The sequence below is a fragment of the Podarcis bocagei genome (genome assembly GCF_964188305.1).
Source record: "Podarcis bocagei genome assembly, chromosome: 6".
In the NCBI taxonomy this organism is placed as follows: domain Eukaryota; kingdom Metazoa; phylum Chordata; class Lepidosauria; order Squamata; family Lacertidae; genus Podarcis; species Podarcis bocagei.
In genome coordinates, this window is record NC_138130.1 from 23,567,855 (window position 1) to 23,592,058 (window position 24,204).

At 42.3% G+C, this 24,204-nt stretch overlaps 1 protein-coding gene across 3 annotated transcripts in view; it reads right to left on the reverse strand.

Moving 5' to 3' along the window:
* FGF14 (fibroblast growth factor 14) overlaps positions 1-24,204 on the reverse strand; it is a 299,695-nt gene that overhangs the window by 82,457 nt on the left and 193,034 nt on the right. The window contains exon 1 of one of the 3 annotated variants that reach the window (XM_081198648.1): positions 21,907-22,897. The exons of the other annotated variants lie outside the window; for them this stretch is intronic. Coding sequence (XP_081054774.1) covers positions 21,907-22,102 — 196 coding nt within the window. The 5' untranslated portion in view covers positions 22,103-22,897. Of the gene's footprint in view, positions 1-21,906; positions 22,898-24,204 lie in introns of those variants that run through there. 3 annotated transcript variants of the gene reach the window in all.

The following is a 24,204-nucleotide window of genomic DNA, read 5'->3' on the forward strand; positions in this document are numbered from 1 at the left end:
TTTCCAGTGAACCTTTGATGCCAATCAATAAAAAAAGAAGCATCCCTTACACTGAAAGCAATCATTCCCACTAAAAATACTTGTGTGCCGTGAGAGGCACGACAATTTAATCTGTATGGAAATGATGAATTGTGGAAAAGGGGAAAGAATTAAAATTGTTTTCAAAGCTTGGCATACTTTACAAACAGTTCCTGTAGCTCTGTTATGACTACCTCTATTATATACTAGGACAGAGAGCGAGAGACAGTTCTGAATTTCTAACTAGAAAGGCCCTGCAGGAGAGAATCATGGCTCCTACCTGAAACACAGTGCTGGCAGAGAAAGACAGATACATTTGCCTCAGTAGCCTAAACTTACTATTGCATGATAATAGGTATTTGTAGTTGTCACTGAACCACAACTAGGTTGGGCATGAGACTTCACAAATAAAGACTTCACAAGTAGGTGGAGGATGAAATGCTTTTAGACGAAACATGTCACAGCTCAAAGGGCCAATGGGTTTATTTATGTGGAAATAACCAGTTCCACTCTAATAAAGCTGGGTTAATTACTGATCCTGATACTCCCTTCTGCCACAGTGGATCATTATTATATTACTTCTGCATCAAACCTGGTTTTCAGCCTATCTGCCAAACCCACAGGATTCTTCACTTCAGTCTGTGTTAAAGATCAGCTAGCATTTTGTAAATTTGAACGCTTCTGAGTGCTCAAGTTACATGCAACCTGCTTCAACTTTAATACAAGGACCACGAGATTTTCCTCTCCTGTTCAGTGCTCATGAAGACACCAATAAAGGGGCAATACAGGGAAAGCCGATGGGATTTAAATAGCCTGGCTATCCTCAGGAATGCAGTCAAAGTAGTAGAGGTCAGTGATGAATAAAGAGTAGTGATGATCTTTCACATAAAGGCTTAACACATATTTATTGAGTGTTTTTATTGAGTGACGCTTACCTAACAACTGATTCATATGACCCTTTGGCACAGAGTGGCTCAGTGGGCTCATGGAAGATTCTTACATTTTGGCAAATAGCCAGCTGATTGCTGCTCAACAAACCACTTGCAAAACTTATGAAACTGGGCTGTGTGGGCATGAGGCTAGGCATGATCTTAATGCATTGCAAAGCAGTCAGCTGACTGTTCCAAGGGACATTCAGGTCAAACCATGAGTACAGACACCTGCCCCTCTGAGATGCAAGAGTTATCAGGTCTGGGTTGGGACCAGTACCATCACCTGACAAGAGTGAGACCAGCTCAGGATCCAGATGTCTGGGAGGGAGAAGGGGGATGTTGGTGTCGGCCTATGGGAGGCCTACTCAGCCAGTGCCTCTACTCAATCCAAACCCTCCACAGGCTGGCATAAGGAGTGGGTGAGTTGATTGTTCTAGTCTCTATCTAGTGTACTAGACACTATCATAATTGATTTTTGAAAAGTTGATTTAAATTCTCACCCAAATGGTGGTCCCAGGATTTTGGCCATTCAATAACCATGGCCCAATGGGAAAATTTATGGAAGATCAATTGGAAATTCACAAACTGTTACACGATTAGAGAGAACTTTCAAAAAATGCAACATTGATGGTATCTAACACCATGGAAACTTTCAAAAATGTATAAAAATGTGTCAAGTAATTGTTGGAGATGCGGAGACTCAGGAACATTCTTCCATATGTGGTGGATATGTAGGAAAATACAGGTATTCTGGAAGAGTATACATGCAGAACTGCAAAAAATGCTAAAGATCTCTTTCAATAAAAAACCAGAGGCCTACCTCCTGGGAATAACAGATTTGGATATTCCACAAAAGAGGAAGGGTATCTTTTTATATGCGATGGCGGCAGCAAGAGTTTTGATCGCAGCAAAATGGAAGAGTAATGAAATCCCCTCTATACAAGATTGGATCCAAAAGCTGACAGAATATGCCGAATTAGATGGTTTATCAGAAAAGATAAAGAATAAATCAAAACAGGAATTTGTTTTTAAATGGGAGGTTTTTAAAGAATATCTGAAAAATAAATATAGTAGTTTAGATTCTGTTGCAGCATTCAAGGAACTTCAGTAATAGTTGCTAGATAGATAGAAGAAATTAGATTTATTGAGAATAAGTTTAATTATGAAAATGTGTATTGGCAATAAGTAATATGAATTTGAAATATAGAATAGACGGGAAGTTGGGTCTTTAGTGTTAAGACTAATAGATGTTTTATTGTTTGCCAAGAAAATTATGTGTCTATGGTTATTTTTGTAATTTGTGTGTAATTTTGTATTTGTGTATCTTTGTGTGTGTTTTTGTTGTTATATAAATAAAGATTTTAAAAAAATAAAATAAATAAATTCTCACCCAAATATTTTCACTCCACTGCCTAATGCTACCACCTCATTCAGACTATTGGGAGAGCCAACCCTAGTATGCCCTTTATATGGCAATTAGGGTAATATGGGTAATTAGGGCTCAGGAATAGCATCTTGCACAAACCAATCCAATGATCCCCATCACAAAGATTATTCCCCTGCCCCTGTGTTAATTATTAGCAATTTATTTCACGCAGAGACCTAACACAGCAATGCAGCCCAGGAGTTTGAAACCAGGTAGTTCTAACTTCCAAGGCAATTTGCTAACTTAACAATATCTGAATTTTCCAAATCATTTTTTTCAGCATAACACACTTTCCTCCTTTAACTCATATGTGTGGAACTATGAGGAAAAATAAATGTTGAGCTGAGTGCTAGATTTGTAGTTGGGAATTCAGAGTGCAACTGAACCCAAAAGGAAGATACTCGGCTGCAATCTGTTCCACTGATACAATAACACATTGACACATGTACTTGGAAGCACAATGCTGACTACATATAGGTAAAAAATCACTGCCTGTCCTTGATTTTATTTTCCAGCATTCACATTGTCCTTCCTTTCAATGCTCCCCACACAAGTCCACATTAACTGTGCAGAATTTAATTTTTATATATTATGGACATTCTAGTTCAGTGGTTCCCAAACATTTCCCCCCTCCTTGGACCACATGACAAGTGCTGAGAGTCACATTTTATTCACTGACAGAAATCTCAATAGTGAGAAACTTTTAATAATGCAAAAGTTTCCTTCATTAGAAAAGTTACAGACCCCTGAAGGTTGAAAAAAAGGGGAAAGATTGAAATCCATTTCATTCCATCATAGGATTGCAAGGTATGGTTTTCTTAGTGCATCAGATGAACATTTCCAAAGTTAATCTAAAATTGCATACTAGGGGGAAACAGATGCTGGCTCCTGGGGGCTAAGGCACTTTGACCCCCCCCCCCCATATGACATTGGGAGCCCTCAATTGTCTGGAGAAGCTGGTGCCTCTAGGGGAGAACAATTGTTCTCCACCAGAGGCACCAGCTTCTCCAGACGATTGAGGGCACCCTGTATAGGTCAGGGGCCCTCCAGATGTTGCTGGACTACATCTCCCATCATCCCTGCCCATTGCTGGCATCACTGGGGCTGATGGGAGTTGTAGTTGGAGGTAAAAGGTTTCCTACACTGGTGTAGTTGGTCAATCTACAATTTTGTAGTGTTTAAAAATGAAGACAAACCTAAGCCCATTCTGACTACTAATTTCAAACCTCAGCAGCCCCCAAAGCATTTTTGTGGTTGATGATGCTAAGGAAGTTCAAAAAGAATAATCCAAGGGTTATCAAGGCAGTGCCTGAGGGCATGTATGTGCCCACAGGGTTCCCTCAACTCTGCCCCCACTGAAATTATGCTTGTAAAAAGGCTGTGTGTGTGTGTGTGTGTGTGTGTGTGTATTGTAGCCAGTGGAATGGGTTGTGGTGTGTACTTGGTTACCATGTGTGTGAGCGTGCGTGTCCACAATGTTTGTAAATGTGGCCACGGGCCCCAAAAATGTTGGCAACCGCTGGAGTAAGTGATAATGTTGGCGCTGTCATGCTCATACAATAACCAAGAGGGGGAAGAAAAATAGGACTTCTGAATTCATGGCATCAGCTAAAGAGCCTAACACCCTCTAGGGAACGATCTATATTATACTTTAATCAAGCCTGTACTGGTGTCCCGTGAGAGGAAGCAATATGTAATTAGATCACTAATAGATGACAACAGAAGTCTGGATCCCCATCAGCATTCATCTTCGGTGTGCTTCAACAATTCAATAAATTAGCATACCCTCTCAGGTAGATTCAGAGCCAATATTGATGTAAAGAGATATATTTGAAATAGCAGTATAAACTTCAAAGACTAGCCAGGCAGGACAATGAGCAAAAATGGCAGTGTTCTAAAGTGTTTTTGCTACTATAGATGGCATTCATCTACATTGGTATATACTTATACAAACGGAGAAGCAGAAGCTGTGGTGTTGTCATGTCAGGACTCAGCAGAATGAGGAGGACAACCCCTAAATGCTACAGGGCTGTTTGCCGCATTTTGAAGTACATGACTATCTAAAGATCACCACTCATCCTGGTAAGACCATTAGGACTGCAGTCTTTATAATATTCTGTATTATTATTATTAGAATTTCTTACCTGCCGTTCACCATGGGACTCAGGGTGGATTAAAACAATATAAAAACACAACACTAAACCATTTAAAACAATCTACAATCTAAAGAATAGGGTAGCCCCTAAAATACCTCTCTACCAGGTGTCAAAGGGATAAGGAAGTGCATCTTCAGCCTATGGTGGGCATTATGCAATGATAATTCTAGGCACACACTTACCTGGGAGTGAACACAATGGGTCTATAGTCTGAGTAGACATGCACAGGGTTGTGCTGTAAGGCAAGAGTTCAAAGGTGCCAAACTGCACCACTGTATGTAAATGAATTTTTTTAAAAACTTATCATGAGTAACTCTACTGACTTGATCTTTAAGGGGTTCTCTTGCAGTGGAATGCGAGAAGGAAGAGGCTAGAATGCAGAGAATATTACATCAGTCCTGTGTGTTGCACTCCTAACTGAGACAAAACACCAAATTATATGGGAATTCATAAGTATATCATGGCCCACTAGGGTAACACTATGTTTCTGGTACAGAATTTTAATTTTAGACAAACCAGTAACTCTATCTTGTGCAGAAAGCACCAACTAGACCAGTGTTTCCCAAATTTGGGTCTTCAGCTCCTTTTGGAGTACAATTCCCATCACCCCAGACCTCTGGTCTTGCTAGCTAGGGATAATGGGAGTTGAAAAACAGCTGAAGACCTAAGTTTGGAAACACTGGACTAGACAGATGGATCAATTAACACCAAACTTCAACCTCCTCTACTTTATAAATTTATAGACAGGGCTAAGGGTTTTTGGTCTGATTCTTTCTAAAACTTGGATGCCTATGTTTGGTGTGTTTCACAAGAGATCCTAATTAAAGAAGTAACACACTAAGGGAGTTCCTTTTATCTCCCAGGATATCTTAGACATCCTATTGTTGTGATGTCTAAAATACAGAAGGAAATAAGAGATTGGTGGTAAAAAATAGGGACAGAAATCTGTGCAGCAGATGAATGTTACATTAACTAGCTGTTGACAGACACATAAGGCAACAGCAATCACAGTTTGGTTGCTATTCCTCAGAACTGCTCGCCTAGTCCATAGAGAATTCTAAGATGGCTCAATCAAAGCCTCTTATTGCCTATCTTGGGACACTCACAGATAGAGATTGAGAATAATTTCAAATCAGTTTACATTTAAAGGCAAATTTACCTAATGCTTACTTTCCAAAATAATCTGAAAAATGCAATACAGACTCCTTTCAAAAACTGAATTTTGCAGTGATGTTCTCCAGCCAAGTAATGCCACATAGGTGGCGAAAAGGGTGGATACGAATGCATATTAGTGAAAATAACATGCAAAAATGCATTATTTTAGGCAAAAAATGCTTTGAAGAAATGTGTATATTAGACAAGAATCCAGATGAACATGTGCATATTAGGAGAAATTTGCACTAAAATGCTGATGAATTTTCATGAGGGCTTAAAAAAAATAGCAAACTGATACAGAAATGTGGAGAACTGAATTTTAGATTGCAAAAGTGAGAAACTCAGAAACTGAAATTGTCACTATTCACAAATCACAATCTCAATGGAACTGTAAAACTCCATTAGAGACAATTTTGCTACTGATTATGTGAGCCATAAACCACATTCTCACATGCTTTCCCTGATGTCTTGAACTCTCTCAGAGAACATCTCTATAATCCCTTCCAACCTTATAATTATATTTGTCTATGCTTTCTCTTTTTCTTCAAATCTTGCCTAAAGCCCCACCTTACAGAGGCAGCCTTTGTTTAACACCCCTGTTGCCACCCCCAAAAAAGTATGCATTGCATTTCTTCACATTCTTCCATTCTCTCTCCCAGTCATTAAACTTTAGATTGTAAGCTCCTAGAAGCCAGAGCTTTTTCTTAAACAAAATCATCTTTTTACTTATAGTATCCTGTGAAGAGGGAATACAATACAAATAATGATGAAAGAGACAGATGCTAACAGTTTATGAATGATTTTGTCAAGGCTGTTGACTCTCTTTCAGTCCCCTTGAATAATAAGCAATCAAAGGGTGAAGTGATTTTAGGGGTTGTTGTGCCAGGACAAGTGATTGTATAAATTAGTCTTAAAATAATAATAATAATAATAATGAAAGAACCAAATTATAATAAAAAACTGTAGCCCTTTTCTTACAATTTAAATGCAAGAGTCATGAATTTACTCTATTTCAACACATCCCTAAAGGAGCTAAGAGTTTGACAATAAAATACAGCATTTCCTACACTGTGATGAGAAAACGCCCTTGCTAAGAAAAAGGTGGATAGGAATGAGGACTAGCCACAGGAGAAAATTACACATTAAAATAAAATATGTGTAAAAAGAAAAATGGTTATATTAAATCATTAGTCATTCACTTTGTGGCTGCAGTTTCAAACTGTTAAAAAAATGGATTAAATTGTAAACTCAGCTTCCCCTGCATTGCTCCCCACAAGCATCAATCATTTGGGGAAGAATGCACTAATTGTCAGCCTTGCCTTAGAAGATATATCTTCCATTGGTACCCCTTTCTACTCTCCACTGCTTTCTTAGAGTACGTTGACCTGGGGCAGAAATGTGATATGCCAGACATGAGGCTACCATTGGAAATGGCATTCCTAGGATGAATAATAATAATAATAATAATAATAATAATAATAATAATAATAATAATAATTATTATTATTATTATTATTATTATTATTATTATTATTTATACCCCGCCCATCTGGCTGAGTTTCCCCAGCCACTCTGGGTGGCTCCCAATCGAGTGTTAAAAACAATACAGCATTAAATATTAAAAACTTCCCTGAACAGGGCTGCCTTCAGATGTCTTTTAAAGATAGGATAGCTGCATATTTCCTTCACATCTTAAGGGAGGGTGTTCCACAGGGTGGGCCACTACCAAGAAGGCCCTCTGTCTGGTTCCCTATAACCTCACTTCTCGCAATGAGGGAACCGCCAGACAGCCCTCGGCGCTGGATCTCAGTGTCCGGGCTGAACAATGGGGGTGGAGACGCTCCTTCAGGTATACAGGACCGAGGCTGTTTAGGGCTTTAAAGGTCAGCACCAACACTTTGAATTGTGCTCGGAAATGTACTAGGAGCCAATGCAGATCTCTCAGGACTGGTGTTATGTGGTCCCGGCGGCCACTCCCAGTCTAGCTGCCGCATTCTGAATTAGTTGCAGTTTCCGGGTCACCTTCAAAGGTAGTCCAGTAGTTGCAGTAGTCCAGAGGTCGGTACACCAAAAGGAATCCTGTACTGCCCCTATTGCCCAGCTTCCAGAACATGCACTCAGAAAACTGGGTCTTCCCAATAGGATGCCTGGTGCAGACTATTGACTTCCTAATAATCACTGCAACCCCCCCTCCCTGCCCACATGACCTGGGTTGCTGTGCGTAAGAGAAACCTGGTGGACAAGCAGCGGCAAGGACAGGCCCATCTGTTTCATCCAACCAGGTCTCTGTCACACATGCCAGGTCAAATCCTCCATCCACAATCAGGTCGTGGATGGCAGTGGTTTTATTCATCATTGACCTGGCATTGCACAGCAACACTTTCAGGTCATGTGGGTTTCCCTTGCTGATTCCAGTAAGTCTCCCATCACTCATTTCCTGGAATATGTGGGATTATTGAGCATGAAGTCATTGTGTTTTGCGTTAGCCTGTGCTCACAGTCGACAGCCGATCCTGTGTGGGCAACAAAATATATAATGCAAGGATACTATCCCATAGGGCAAGTGATCCAACACAATTTGGGGAAGAGTGGAAAATACACACTATCAGAATGTTGTTTTAAGCGGCAATGGCCTTTTCCTGTCTAACGTGCCATTGCACCCTTACAGCACAAGCCTATGAATGTTTACTCAGAAGTAAGCTTCCCAGGGTTCAGTGGGGCTTATGTACAGGGTGTAAGACAGCAGCTGTAGTTACCCATTTTGTATGTTTTAATAACCAGGCAAATATTTCAATGAACGCTTATGGATAGGAGATCATTTTAAGTAATATGTGTGGTTGTTGATACAGGACAAGGGTAGCAATTAATCCAGATAGGTGGGTTGCATGGGGAAAGCTATCTCATCACCAGTGCTGAAGTAAAATTTACTTGCCAGTCTGGTTAGCCTCTATATGTGAAATGTTCTTTACCTTAGGTACCAAAGTGCCTCATATCAGCCCTGGAAGGATTCACCAGCTCTTCAAATTACTGAACCCCCAAAACATACAGCAAAATCCTATACATGTCTACTAATTCCCAAGGAAGCATTGCAGCCTCAGTATCTTACCAGAAAACCCCAAGTCTGCAATATGATGACCAATATTATGCCATTTAATCTCTTCTTCATCTCTCAGTGTTGCAGTTTTAACCCTCATGCATGTTTCTGCATCTCCAAACTGCAGCATGGTTTTGCTGCCCCCTCCCTGAATATCAAATTTGTGCAATTGCATCAGTACGCCCAAATATCAACAGATGCGCCAATAAATTTGATACAATTAGACTGGGAAAGTGTGGCAGTCAAAATGTGAGACAAGACTGAGAAGTAGTCAGGCACAACATCTGCCAGATGAAATTAGCAGACAAAATTTGCTATGTATCTAGGTGAAAAGGGCTCAGGGATGAAATGCCACTAATTTACTGTTAAGCAACCCTTCATGTTACTGCTTTGATTCCTATCCCTGCTCTTCTCACAGAGTACATAGGCCCTGATCTAGCTAAATTTAGTAGCCTTTCATTCTCATAGAAAATAAGTTAGTCATGCCAAACAAGCCCCATTGATTTTGAGTATGACTAACTTTAGCTGGAGTGGATCCATTCTTCTGCTTATAGTTGTCATGGCAGGGAGATTAAAACTGCACAGTGAAATGTTGCCATAGCAGATTATGTAATGTGCAGCTTGCATTTTTGCTACAGGTTACATTTTTAAAAAAGAAGACACAGGGTTAAATGTAGAGTCTAAAAAATGATTAAGAGATTTATAGGCAAATTAAAGACAAGGGAGCAACATTTACCCCCTGAATTTACAATGTTTACCAACGTAACTTTCAGCAAGTGATATTAAATTTTACAATTAAGATGATAATGTATGTTACCCCTCTTCCATCTGGTAGTGATAAAGCATTTAATACCTATATAACTGTTCTTGCTACCTCAAGGATATCTGTGAGAAAGACAGGGCAAATTTGAAAATACAACTTGTATGATTATAGGTATTGCTAGTTGAATACCATAATGCTATTTTAATAAGGGTTTTTTTATTTGATTATTAAAATACGGCATTTTATATGATGTCATTTGTTGCACAATGCTTACAGGTTCTTTTGCCATCAGTTAGTCAAGAAATCATTTAAATAAAATCAATGAACTTTATTTATTTAGCCTTTCCCCCCTCCCAAGCTCAGAGGGGGAAATGTCTTTGGAACTTGAATATGTAGATGCGCTGTAACCTTTTATTTGTGGGAACTAGGGCACATCAGAAGTTTGCTTCCTTTTCCAGCTAACCATAAACGCAAAATGAAGGGAGAGAGAAAGAAAAATTTAGTGGACACCTGGAGTGGGGCAGGCAGGGGGAGGTGTCAAAAACCACTGAAGGTGAAAATGCAGGAACAGCCTCATCACAGACTCTCTGGCAATCATGCCAGAAGCAAATTACTTTCCATGGGCTTCTGTCTAGCCATTCTTTCTCAGCTTCTGATTGCTTTCTCATTTATTCTTGTACTGCAATCTTTTTTAGTTCATACTCAAGAGTCATTCCAAATACATCTCCCTCTTTCCTCCTTTCTTCTCTTCCTTCCTCACCATGTTAAAATCTAAGCTACAGTGATTGGGACACACGAACACATAATGGCGTTGCAATTGTGTATCTGGGCTCGCATGTACGCAGCCAGCACTCATTTATGTTCATATACACATTGCTGAGAGGTTTAGGATCTTTTGCTGGAGTTTTTACATGCACTTGCTATGTACTTCTTTGGGAAGCTTCAAGAAGACAGTCAGGTGGATCCAACAGAGATCTATACTGTCATCAAACCCCTAATAGCCACTTAAAAATCAGGTATGGCAATTCTGTTCTAGCATTTGATCTTTTTAAAGTTATATTATCAATACCAATTATAAATGCAATTATAACATCTCCTGAGCACCAATCACTACACTAGAAGTGGACTGTGGGAAAAATAAACTGGCAAGTCATCAAGAGGGTGTGTTTTTTTTGGGGGGGGAATCCAGAGTATTTCTGAAAACTGTACAAGGTATCCCAAGATATCTTTACATTACAATAACCCTCAAGATGTTATTACATTTTTTTTCAGAAGAAATAAGTACAGTCTGTACCGGCTTCCCCTAGCCTGGTCCCCTCTAGAATTTTTGGACCAATGGCCAGTGGCCAGGCACAATGTTTACTCTCGTCCAGCAACAGTTGGAAGGCACCAGGTTAGCTTAAATGACCGCTTCATACAAGACTATTTATCCTATATATGAGCAGCAGAACTTGTAATTCTTGGCCAGATTTGTACCCACTATCATATGGAAAAGCATGAGTGTGGACTAGGTTATAGGTACTTATAGTCCACCATTTACCATGTGGACCCATGTGTTTGTATGAATACAGTCAGAAGATATGGCCGGGTGCATTTGAGGGCATAGCTTTGGGTTGCCACTGGCAGTAATATTAGTTTGCAGTGATATTTTCCCATATAACCATGACCTTAAAATTGGCTCATGTTGTTCCTCTGTAGGAGGGAAGGGAAGATTGCATGTGGATTTTCAACAATTTGGGTCAGTATGCCCCCCCCAAAAAAAGAGGTGTGGGACTTGGTAGGTGCATAATGATGCTTACCTCTGACACTAGCTGTGGTTAGCCCCATCTGTACTTAAAAGTGAGTGGTGAATGCATCTTCCCAACCATAATACCAAGTTGATGGCAAAGGACATCCCCATCCACTTTTTCATGACACAAGTCATGTGTGACAAACTACAGTAGAATCAGTCAGAAAGTCATTCTGCTCTCACAGCCACACATATTATGCATGCATATTATTTAAGATCTAAATATTAGCCGTACACATTTATATGTATCTAGGCTCTGTTAGCTATAATGGGGCTAAATCACATGGTCTACATAAAAGCCCCAGGTGGTAAAAAAATACTAAGGTTGGAACCCTATATTCACTCACCTGGGAGTAAGCCCCATTGAAATAAATGGGACTTGATTTTGAATAGACATGCATAGGATTGCACCATAAGGCATGCTATTTAAAAACCAAATAAGTCCTTTTCATTTCCAAAGGTCTAATTTTAGAACTGTTATTCCACCAGACTGATGACACTGCTATTATTCAAAAGTATTGCAAATACCGCCCCTGCTCTTTGAGAACCAAATTCCCTTCGTATCTCTCTTGTGACCTGAGATGCCCATATGCATGAATTCATTGTCAACTCTGCCTGAATAACAGAATCCAGTCAAAGAGTTGTCTTGGCATTGCATAAATTTTATGGATCAATCACAAAATTAACCTCCTTTGGAAAAAATGGAATTTGCTTGGAGGGGATTGATTATAAAGTGGGTGGGTGTGCACATAAACCTATGTGTAAATGTTTATGTGTGTAAACACACACACACACACACACAAAACGGATACATTAGTTTTAAAGCAAAACATTTCAGCTGCTGTTATACGAAGAGAAATCTTGTAAGTGCTATTTGATGCTTGGCCAATGGCAGCAGGAATTAGAGGGTGTTCCCCTGGGCGCAGGACCAATTGACCAACCGTGGTGCTGAGATAACCTTTCACATGGAATCACAGCCTGTTAGAGGGTCCTGAGGAATGTTGTAAGAGTCACAGTTCATGTGGGGTGGCAAAATATATTGAACCTTGTGGCTGATCTGAGAATGTAACTTCTTAGAACAGTCTCTCCCACCCCAGTGTCCTCCAGATAATTGGACTATACTCCCATTACCCAACCACTGGGCCATGCTGGCTGAGGCTGATGGCAGTTATAGTCCAAGGCATATGGGGGGCACTAGATTGGGGAAGTACAAGTGGACAGACTTCAGACTTCTCAGATCTGCTTTATATTTACCATAACCCTAAGATCTACCAGTGAGACCCAGGTACAAAGGACATAAAGTTAGCCCATGGATTTGTTTTCAGTATCAGAACTGAACTGAGCAGACAGTCTTTTCACACAAAAGTCCACTCCCAGTTAGCTTTCCTTATTCCAGCAAGTCTAATTTGGGTGTTGTTGCTATTGTTAAGCATTTGAGAGTCGTCCCCCTCTTGCCAATCGGATGCAAATCACCGAGAAATCTAAGATCCTGATAATCCTGATCTATATCTGCCACCCTTGTCTTATCACTGTTGTAGTGGTAATGATGATTAAACTGTTTTTTTAATAGGGATGATTGTCCACTATTAGTGATCTTCACACTGTTACCTTTGATTAACCTCTGAGGAAACCCAGGGTCCCCTGAAACACAGTTTGACGAAACCCCCTGAAACATTTTGAATCTATCATGTTCTAACAGTGGCCAACCAGATGTCTATGAGAAGCCTGCAGCCTTGAGCTCACCAACATTCTTTCCACTTCTAATTTCCAGCAACTGGCAATCAGACGCATCTTCCATAATTTTTCCTAATCTTTTAATCCTAGTTAGTGATCATCCCTACCTCTCATGGGGGTAAATTCCATACCTCAACTATGTACTGTGTGAAGAAGAACTTTATTTTATGTGTTCTGCATCTTTCAACACTCAGTTCTGTTGAATGGCCCCAGCTTCTAGCATCTTGGGAGAATGAGCAGGGGCTGGGGTGGCGGGGAATCTTCTTATCTATGTTCTTCATGCCATGCCCCATCTTAGCCAGCTCTATCATTTATTTTTCTAAATTAAAAAGCCTCAGATTTTGCGACCTTCCCTCACAGATATTTCCCTGATACTTTTGTGGTTACATTTCTTTAAAAAGCTCTACAATATCCTTTTTGAGGTGATATGACCAGAATTGTACAGACTATTCCAAGTGTGGTATTTAGGATTACAGTCCTTAGGCAATCTAGTAAATAGTTCAGAGGGATTTTTGTATAAATTTGGTAAAATGCAAAATAATAATAATAATAAATGGGTGAGCTCTCTTTATAAAATAAAAAGCGTTTCTAGCAAAATAAAACTTTGCAGCAAACAGCAGGAAGCTGGGAAAATAAAATTGCAATGGATGAAATATATAGTATATGCTACGGAAAGCAATTATTGAGGAACACATGCTTCATTACAAGACATTTTTACAGCAAGCCCACTTTGCATCACTAAAATTATACATGAATACAAAATAGAAAATTGCATATAATGAAGTACACTAACTTAGCATCAAAGACAAACTGACACGAAAAGGTAGATGTACAATTTACATGGATAATTACAGGCTTGTAAATAACCACTTGCCTAGTTGCTGGTGGTGAGTAAGTACTCTAGGAGACTAGGTAGGAAAAGGTTACAAAAATTACTTCTTTCCTTTTTTTAAGGGCACTACTGACTCATGTAAGTATGTGTGGGCAACTGGGTCATTTTAAAAATTGCAACAGAGGATGCATGCGTGTGATAATGTGTTATTTGCCACACTGCCAAACAAAATGATTGGGGCATATTGTACCAAATAGATTTTTTGGGGGGAAAGGGCTCTGATTTCCTGGCTGCTGCTGGTACAGCAAATTATCAGCTGTATCCAAGTAACAGCCATCTTTTCCTCACATGTAGCAGTCTGTGTGAAACCTACAGTGTGCATGTATGGTTTGACAGATCAGTGCCAAAGTATTTTACTCAGTACATAAATTCCATTGGGAGTGCAGTCAGTGATTCCTTTGCCACATTTTTACTGGATCACTGCACTATGGATATAATGCAAATCAGATTTATCCTGCCTTCATGCCCCTACCAGCAAAAATTAAAATAAAAAGCTCACATTACAAGCTTCAAGCCACAGGTATCTTAATTTTATTCGGCAAAAGAATTCTCTTTTCAGTACTCCTAACCAATGAATCAACCAATTATCACTTGCTCGGTTTGAGAAAGGAGCAAAAGCGCCGCCACCCCCCACAAAACCTATCGAAACATTCTTAGTTCAATTGATAACTTGTTTAATATAGTAATAGAATTAGGGCACAATTCTGTACTTGAGATCTGCTGTTCTAAGACCTTGGGGAAGCCCAGCTATGCTGGCATAACTGGGTGAGGAGGATGCTTATACCAAATCCTACATTGCTTCAACTCACATTCACATCTTTGTCAATGACTAAACTTTGCATCAAACTAGTATAACGAATTTCCATCTCACTGGTGTCAATGGGCGGGCAAAATTACAATCGCTTTCCCCATTATCTGCCCTGCCCTTGTCACCATGACACAACATAGGAAATGCTGTAACTCAACACCCACTCACAACACAACCAGTAATACAAACTACACATAAACCACACATCAAATGATAGGTGGTGAGGCACAGGGCTGTATCGATGATGTTACACAGACTTTGAGCTCACAACAGGGAACCCCGTTGAAAGGAAGTAACAGAAAAAGGACACTTTGCATAAAAAGAGATCAGTTCGCAAAAGATTTATGTCCTAAGCACCACCAGACGTTTCTGCACATTGTGAACACTTCCTACCCCTAGAACCCTGGAAGCTACCTGCTTCAAGGATCCAGGCATGACCAGCCTACAGCAATCTCTACTCCCGTATAACAGCTGGGAATGCAAGGATAGAATACCCTACTACACAGATAAACAAGAGAAGTGTGAAACACGTGCTGTAACGGGGAGCTGCTCCAAGCGTATTTCTTGTCTATGCATGCAAATGCTGAGCCTTATCTGAACTGTATTGCTCTAATGATGCAATATGGTGTCCACCTACACAGGCGAGCTGCTATAAGCAGGTAAGCTCTCTGTTGGCGATCTCTTACCTCCTCACACAAACACTGTTTCAAAGACTATGCACTCCAGCTGCTATCTATTGTTTGTTGTCCTCTCTCTATCTCTTTCTGTCTCTTCTTGTTCTCCACAAGCAGCTCTTCCACAAGCACAGCACCAATCTCACAGCTCTCACAACGCCGGCCAGTCCCACCTCATGACCTGCAGCAGTAACAAGGATGCTCTCAGCTGTTCCTCTGTGGGCTTGTTTGCTCCAGGCAGGCTGCCACACCCTTGCAAGGTTAACTGCAGACAATTGTACCACAGATGATGCTCCCAGTACAGAGCTAGTACCTGACAGATCACCAAGCCTGCTACCCTTCTGTCTGTCAAACCACTGACCAAGACACAGAAGCCTTGTTGAGATGAGTGTTTGGCAACCCTACAGATATTTCTTTCCCTTTCAGAATCTCATACATTCTGAGTAAGAACTTTGATTGTTCCACAAGTGTAGTTTCTTTGTTTCTATGGATGGGCAGATAGGTACTCCTTTGCTCCTCTCTGGTTTAATCTTGTCTCAGCTGGCCTCAGGATAGGATGGTAGGGAGAAGAGTAGCCTCTCCCCTCTCTGCTTACTATGGTTCTCTTGACTATGAGGGGGCCAGGCATCTCAGAGTGCACAGATAGGATAAGTGCTGCTGCCAGGTTATATGAGGCAGTCAGTTTGCGGGGGGGGGGTGAGGAGGGAGGCAATTAGTCTTGCTCTGATACTACCTGGCAGGACCCAACCTATCATGTAAAACAGCAGACAGTAGCAGATGGTGTCGTGGGGCTTTGCCACTTGCCTGGTCTACCTGCTACTGCATGCTGGGACAGAGAGGGGGGAGCAGGGCAGCAGCAGGGTGGGCATGGTACAAATGGAGCCAATGCAGTTTTCTTGCCAGAACATTCGCACCATGCTGGCCTCATTGCCACCACACGCCTATCCATCCCAGTATAAAGCAGACTTAGCCAGAGGGAGGTCAGGTAAGTAGCACACCATTTGCCACTGATAGCAGGAGGGCGTTTTGATCACATGGATTGCCAGTCGGAAGGGCTGGCTGCAGCACTCCTGATGATTGGCTCATATGCGCCTCCTGTATTCCTAACGTGGTATGTACGGGGACTTCCAAATGTATCAAACACAAACTGTTCCACCATACCAGGAATCTTCCTGCAGTCCTCATGCTCCTGGAATCCTCATGCTTCTGAGACTGGGGTTGGGGGGAGTGAGCCACTGTAGGCTGCTTTTGCCACCAGTGTGTGTCTAGGGCTGCCCCCTTTGCCCCTCTCAACCCTGCCCTTCGGTTATTTGGCCATGGAGCCATTCCCTCCCTTGATGGTCTTGAACCCATGTCTCAGAACTCTCTCTCTGTGTGTGTAGACACTCTGCCCAGGGAGCTATATTGATGCCGTATTGTGTCTTTTCTATATTTCCCCCATGTGCTGTGATCCTAAAATACTGCTTGTAGGTGGCATGAGTGAATTTGAACTCCTGCCTATAGGGATGCCTTGGGACTTGAAGTACTGGGGTTGTTGCTAGCTGTGCCAATGGGGCTACTGGAGTGGGAGCACTTATGTGCCACCTTGCACGATGTGTGTATGATGATGCAAGGTGGATGCTGGGAGCACATCCCCTTCATTCAAAGGGGGCCTTCATGTGTGGGTGGCATGTCAGTATCATTGCTGGCACAGTCCCTGGTGAATATATAGTGAATTCTGTATTTGTCGTGTTGTCTATAAAGTTCTGTGGCACTTTCACCAGTGTAACAGTGCAGCAGAGCTCTGGATTGTTCAGCCCACCCCACCACTTGCCATGCTACAGAAATTACATTTTCCATCGTTATGTATTAAACTACAATACAGATTTGCAAAGCGAGTGTACAAATTCCCACATGTAAATTAACCAACAAATGTATGGGTGGGTGTAAACTTGTTTGAAAGTAATTATTTCACACCCCAATCATAAGCATGTTTACTTGGAAGTAAGGGAGGGCAAATCTGTCAATTTTTGTTTCCTGCAGTTCCTCATCACCCACGCCCACCCCCTATTTTATAGTTCTCTACATTTCCAGATAGTTTGCAATTTTTTAAAAAGTCTTCATGCAACTTAAACAGCAAAATTATCTCAATATACACATTTCTGCAAAGCAATTTCTTCTAATGCTTTCTCCTTTTGTGTGTGCTATTTTCACTAATATACGCATTTGTATGCACACCATATCCTAGTCTATGCATTTCTGTACACATCACTTGTCTGGAGAACTAGATTGCAAAATTTGGGGAAGTGTGAATGTTGAACTATAGTTATGTTTCCATTTGTATATTGTTTCAGAATGTGTGAATTAGGTAAGTTCACCTTTAAATGCAAACTGAATGCAATCTCTCCCCCATCCCTACTTCAAAGTAAACCAGATTGGTAATAATAGGATTATAACTTACAAAATACATGTGTTTACAATTGCAAAGCAAGTATCAGTAAACACACAAAAGGTTGAAGCAGAGCTTTACAGTGATAAAGTTTCATGCACAAATAATAATTCTCATTTGATTAAAAGATGCAATAAAACAATAAAATGGCAAGCAACTCCTTCCCAGAACACACACCATACGTGAAATATTCCAGTTGCTATCAGCGAAATGTACTGCACACAAAATTTGGACAGTCAAGCATTTCAACCTAATACCATCAAAGCAGGTTTTAGGAACATCCCTAGATACAATATGAAAAAGCTCAGTATGTGCACCGTTAACATCGGTACAAAAATTATGACTGATTCTAATTCCATACGGTTTTCCCCCTTCATCTATAACTTTCTGGAATCAACTAGAAGGCAAATACTAAATCAACACCTGATCCTAGAAGGCAAATACTAATTTTCCCAGAATCTACAAACATGGAAAACTGGTTCATAATTATTATTTAGCAAGCTAATACAATCATAGGAAACCATAGCATTTTTTTCCACACAAGTGACAAGTATTAATCATTAGCCAAATTTAATTAAACAATCTTTTATGCAACCCCACACTACACCTTTCTTAAAAAGAAGTTTAGGGAACCAGTAGGTTGTTGCTATTTTTAAAGACAGGTAAAACACATGTCACCTGTAAGGGCAACAATGTGGTTTATAAGCAATAATAAATAGTGGATCTGATGTTCTTCATTTTCCCTAAAACAAGAGAGTTGTGATTAACAAATAGTACATTTTCTGGGGGAATATACTAGAAACTCTCCAAGTGCATTCTATAAATATGTTCTATAAACATTTTGTATATGAAACAGAAGGTACAAAAATGGAAATGGTTTAAGTGAATGTAATATTTTCATTATGTTAAGCTAATATGGATTGGATGTGTGCATCTTTCCCACATACTGAAATCATAACATATAACTAAAGGAACATTTCCTAATAGAGAATCAACCTGAATTGTTGCTTCTGCTTTTTTGATCTGCCTTCTTAAAGGAGTCGCCTTAATTTCCAAATGGCTCTTATTTTACACTATTGTTGTTCACGTAACAACCCTTATGATCTAATAATGTTTTAAGCAGATCACTAGCTTTAGTGATTTGCTCATTTTAAATTTAATGCACTTATTATTAAATACAATCCCTCTCCCATGTTTGACCCATAAGTCAAACAAATATGTGTGGATGTCAAGCATGCTTGAGTTGCTAAGGCCATAAATTGGCATCACTGTGCGTAAAACTAAGCACAGGACAACAAATAGAGCCATTAATGTTGCTTCGCTGAGGCTGCTCTTGGGCACACACAGCGACTACCAGCTATAAGCATTGCACTGCCTTCACTAAAAAAACCCAAGATGAATAGATTGTGGAAATCAGTGTCACTGTTATTTTATTGTCACTAGTTGCTGTTGTCAGGTAATTCACTTGGCTATGCCACTGCTTTCCAAAAAGCAAAAGCCAATTCGTCCTTTCAGCATTAATTTAACAGAGTCTAAAACATTCTTATTAAATTTTATCAGTAACGTATGTGTGTTGGTTTAGTTTACATTTCCATAAGTGAAACTTCTTATTAAGTATAAGTTACATCCTAGAGAGCAGTGCATGGCTTCCTTAGCCAGGAAAAGCATTTCAGTATTGAAACACCTTGTGATAGGAAGGACCTCGTTTCCCAGAAGTGCAAACCTTACATGCTAGTACAAGTAGAAAAGTATAGGTGTTTGTTGTTGTTCTGAGGTCTTCCTAGTTTTAGTTATGGCAAGAGATGATGCTAGCTTTGTCACAGAATCTGCAGTTTTCAAAACTCGGGAGTATTACCAGAATAGGAAACTACCTGATCTAAGGGAGAGAGAGAGAGCGCAGGTTTCACACTGATTTTATGGTCTGTTTGCATTTTGATCAAATCCATTTGAAGCAGGAATATATACATGTGTGTGTGTGTGTGTGAAAGAGAGAGAGAGAGAGAGAGAGAGAGAGAGAGAGAGAGAAACAGCTCCCTGCCACCACCAAGAGTGCACCACACTTTGCATACAGAAAAACACACACCAGAAATCTAAATCCATAATTGCATGATGCACCTGGTGTATCAATATAGGTAAGACTCCTCAAATATAGTTCCAATATAGTTAAGACTCTTCCAGTTACTGTTACTTGAACTGCCTTCCCTTGGGAGGCTCACACACCTAGTGATAACCATGGTTAAAAGCAGCCCAAAGAGACAAAATGAAGGAACGGTGGGGAGACCACAGCGCTAGACTGTTCAAAGAAAGGGAAAGAAATTCAGCAAAACCAGCGTTAAGGTTCAGAAATGTAGTGTTAAGACAACTGTCCATGGTTTTCCAACTGGTGACAGAACATTCCCAGTGTGTTAAGAAATGTAAGGATTAAAAGTCAGCCATGACTGGAGTGAGCCAGCTACAAAGGCTGCAAAAATAGGGTGTAGTGGGAATTGGGGTTCCCCCACATTCAACACTCTGAGGATTCTCCACTTCAGCAACTGTAGATTCTTAAAGTGACAGTGCCCCAGAATGCCTGCCTTGCCTTCTCATGCTATCAGTTTTCTAATACTGAAACAATGGGCTGTATTATAAAATACAGAACACACTACATACTAGTTATTACTTCACTCAAAACACAGTATTTTTATATGGATCTTCATACAATTTATTCACAGAAAATCTTTCTCTCTGTGTGTCTTCATTAAACCTTGCTTTCTTACAAAAAAAAAATGCCCTCAATGCATTTAGATTATTGACACTGGAAATAATTATTTTCTTTACTTGATTCAGTTCACAAATTACAATTATAAAATGCATTTCTCTTTGCTAACATTGTGCTTCAGATTGGAACAATGGGTGATCATTGCAAATATGAATCATCTCTTAGAGCTGCTTCATGCTGGGATTTCTTTGTATTTATAAATTATAAAAATCTACAAAATCTAAATGCAAAGAAACAGGGCACAACAAAGGGAATAATAAAGGTTTAGCAGATTTACTGTTGCATCATGTTATTCTTCCAAGGTTGCCTTCAAACATTAGTATACACAACCCCTTGCTCCACGCAGTGGGTATGAAATATACGTAAATCTGTATAGAGCTCCCAGGTTTCTTATCCTCAGCTTCAGAGGGTGGGATGGGACACAAGTTAGAATCTAGTTAGCAGATACTAAAGAGCAATGTATTTTGTTGTGAATGCACAAGCCACCTAGTTCAGTTGAAATAGTTGGAAGAACACTGATTTAGACACTTCGGTATGAATGAAGATAAAGTAGCATAAAATAATCCCACATATTCGGTATCACTCCCTTTATCTGGCATTAAGTAATATGAAACAATTATCTTTCCAATTCTATACCAATAATTACCAGTCTAGACTAGAATTACCACTTCAGCCCCAAGCTTTAACTAGAAGGGTGGTTAGGAATCCATTCATTTACTTCTCTTTGGCACCCCTGACTGGGAGTGTGACAAGAATATTTAAACAGCTGTGGGTAAGTCCTTGCCCATTCATTACCTTAACCACTGCCATGATTTGGTTGCAGACCAAGCACTTTAAATGCTTGTAATCCCACTTCTGTACAATGGGCACAATTACTTATCTCCCAGACTTGTGATGTCATTTTTAGCATAGCTTAGCTGCCTCTTAACGCCCTGGAACCATCCAGTTTTGCTCATCAGTCTAGGCGGTTAAATAAGGCACGGGATTTCTTTGCCAGCCCCAAAGCATGCTTTTGTACTGAAAGCGAGGGTTCTCGTTCACATTACTAAGAGAGAGGAAGCGAGTTTCTTCAGAACAATGAACCCAGAGACAGCCTCAGTTCCCCTCCTGTAAAATGGGCACAACCCTAAGAAGTGGCAGTTTCCCCCCTTCTTTGCCCTTTACCAGCGTGTTGGGGCCCAAGTTTGGAAACCACAGGCCATTCTTTCCAAGGCACACACAGGCGCATAGGACACGCACGCACACACACACATGTACACACATACACAAAACACACACACCTTGGCGCCGCAACCTCCTCTTCTTGAGGCCAAAGATGCGGACCTTGGAAAAGATATCCACCAGGTTCCCATTGCAAAGCCCGCGGTTCTTGCTGGGGCTGTTGCGCCTCCTGCTGGCCGAGGGCCGGTCCCAGTGCTGCAAGTCGCGCGCCTGGCGCTTCTGCCGGATCAAGCCGCTGGCGATGGCCGCAGCCATGGCCTCGGTCCGTGGCCGGGCGCTCCGCGTCCGCGAGAGCCCTGCCCAAAGGCAGCGGAGAAGGGCACGGGGCTTGGCTCAGCCGAGGCGCCGACCCATCTCCGGAAGGCCAACTGGAAAGAAAGGCGCGGGTAGGGGCGGCGGCGAGGAAAAGTCCTCCGGTCACCACATGGAGTCGCCTGGCTTCAGGCCGAGCGGGAACAGCAACAAGCAGCGCCCGCGGCGGATGCCGGGTCTTCGGCCCCGGCTTATTCTGCCCGCTGGTCCATGGCTGCTGTCGCCGCCGCCGCCGCCGCTCCGGCCGCCGGCGCCGTGTCCTCCTCGTCGTCGGGGCTGCCTCCGAGTGCCTGAGAAAGCAGCATCTGGAGAGCGCCCGCTTCGGCTCCGGAGAGAGCGCGCGAGCCTTAATCGCGGCGCTTCAGTCCCACCCTAGCCGCCACCCCGCCACACACTCGCTCGCTCACACGCGCACACACACGCGCTCACCCTCCTCTTCTCCCTTCCCGAGACGACTGAGGGAGGGGATTTGTCCTTGGGGTGGGAGCGGGGGAAAGGAGGGAGGGGTAAGTCGCACCACACAAAAACCCAGCAGCGAGGAGAATGCTAATCAAAGGGAAGCAGGCGAGGGAAAGAGAGAGGTGGGCTCGAAAAGCCTCGCCGCGATTGAAGGGAGGAAATTGCTTGTCGCCGAGAGAAGCCCACGCTGCCGCCCCTCGGCTTCCAGTCAGGCTTTTGTGACTGCCGGGAGCTTGTCTGTGTATGTGAGAGAGTGTGCGTTGCGCGGGCGCGCGCGTAGGGCAGAGCGCGCGCGCGTGGTTCATCTCTGTGTGTGTGAGAGGCGGAGGAGGGGTGGGGAGAGGTTAGGGGCTTGACTGAGGGAAATTATGCGCGGGAAAGTGTGAGACGGCGCGCGCACGGATGTGAGAAAGAGAGACGGAGAAGTTGTAATTTGGCGTCTCTCTCCCTCGCTCCCAGAAAGTCTCAGCTCTCTGGGTGAAAGTGCAGCCGGAGCCAGGAAAGCGACAGACTGCTTCCCGCGCTTCCCCTCGCGTTCCCGCCACAACAGTCTTGCCTGCCCTGCTGCCCCACCCCGAATAAGCCGGCGCCCCGCGAGACCCCGAGTTAACCGGGGTTAGAATTACGAATGAACGGCCAGCACCGTAACGCATTAAAGATTCGCGCGTGTGGTGCGAGAGCAGAGAGGCTCTTCCCTACGTAACCACGACAGACTGGCGTCGCGCGCGGGTCTCTTTGTTGTCCCCGCCGAGGCGGCTCTCTCTGAGGGACGTTTGTGGCTGCTTTGCCTACGGCGGGGCTGACGGGGTTACTCTGGCGGAAGGACGCGACGGGGATGCGCGCCGCCTTAGGGCCGGCGGCGGGGGCGCGAGGGTCACAAGTCGGAGGCGCCCAAACCCAGCCTTTCCGCCTCAGCAGCGGCGGCGGTGGCGCCCTAGTCTCTCGGGACTCGGAACCGGACACGCTGCTGCTTGAGGGGAAGACTAATTCCCAGGCAGGGGAGGGTGAGCTGGGAAGGGAAAGAGAGAGAGACAGGCGCGCTTTCTGCTCCAGAGCATCAGCGCCTGCTGTGGCTTCTCGGACGCAGCCAGCTGACCACAAAGGCAGCCTTGGCTCGCGATCTCTCTCGGGCTTGTCTTGTTTCCAGGAGGAAAACAGGGAAGGGAGATCGCCCAGGCGTTCCAGACATCGTGGCATTCAAAGGAAAGGCGAACCGGTTTCTCTTAAGATCATCTTTCAAAACAGGACGGACTCCGTAGCTTCTATTGCCAAGCAAACACATTTAGTGGTACAAGTGGGCACCGCTATTGCCAAGCAAACACATTTAGTGGTACAAGTGGGCACCGCTAGATTGATTGAGTTCTGAAAACTCAACTTCACCCTGTAGTCTGTAAGGCTGGAATTTGGCTCTCGTTTTTTAAGTTTTGTGGGGGGGGGGGGGGAGAGCCCCGAGATTCTGTGATTCATTTATTTGCCTGCCAAGAGCTCAGGCATGTAATTATAATAACGCTTCAGTAAAACTCTACATGTCTGCTACAGATGGAGGCTCAGATGAAGGGGGGAAACTCATATTTGTTGCTGGGCAC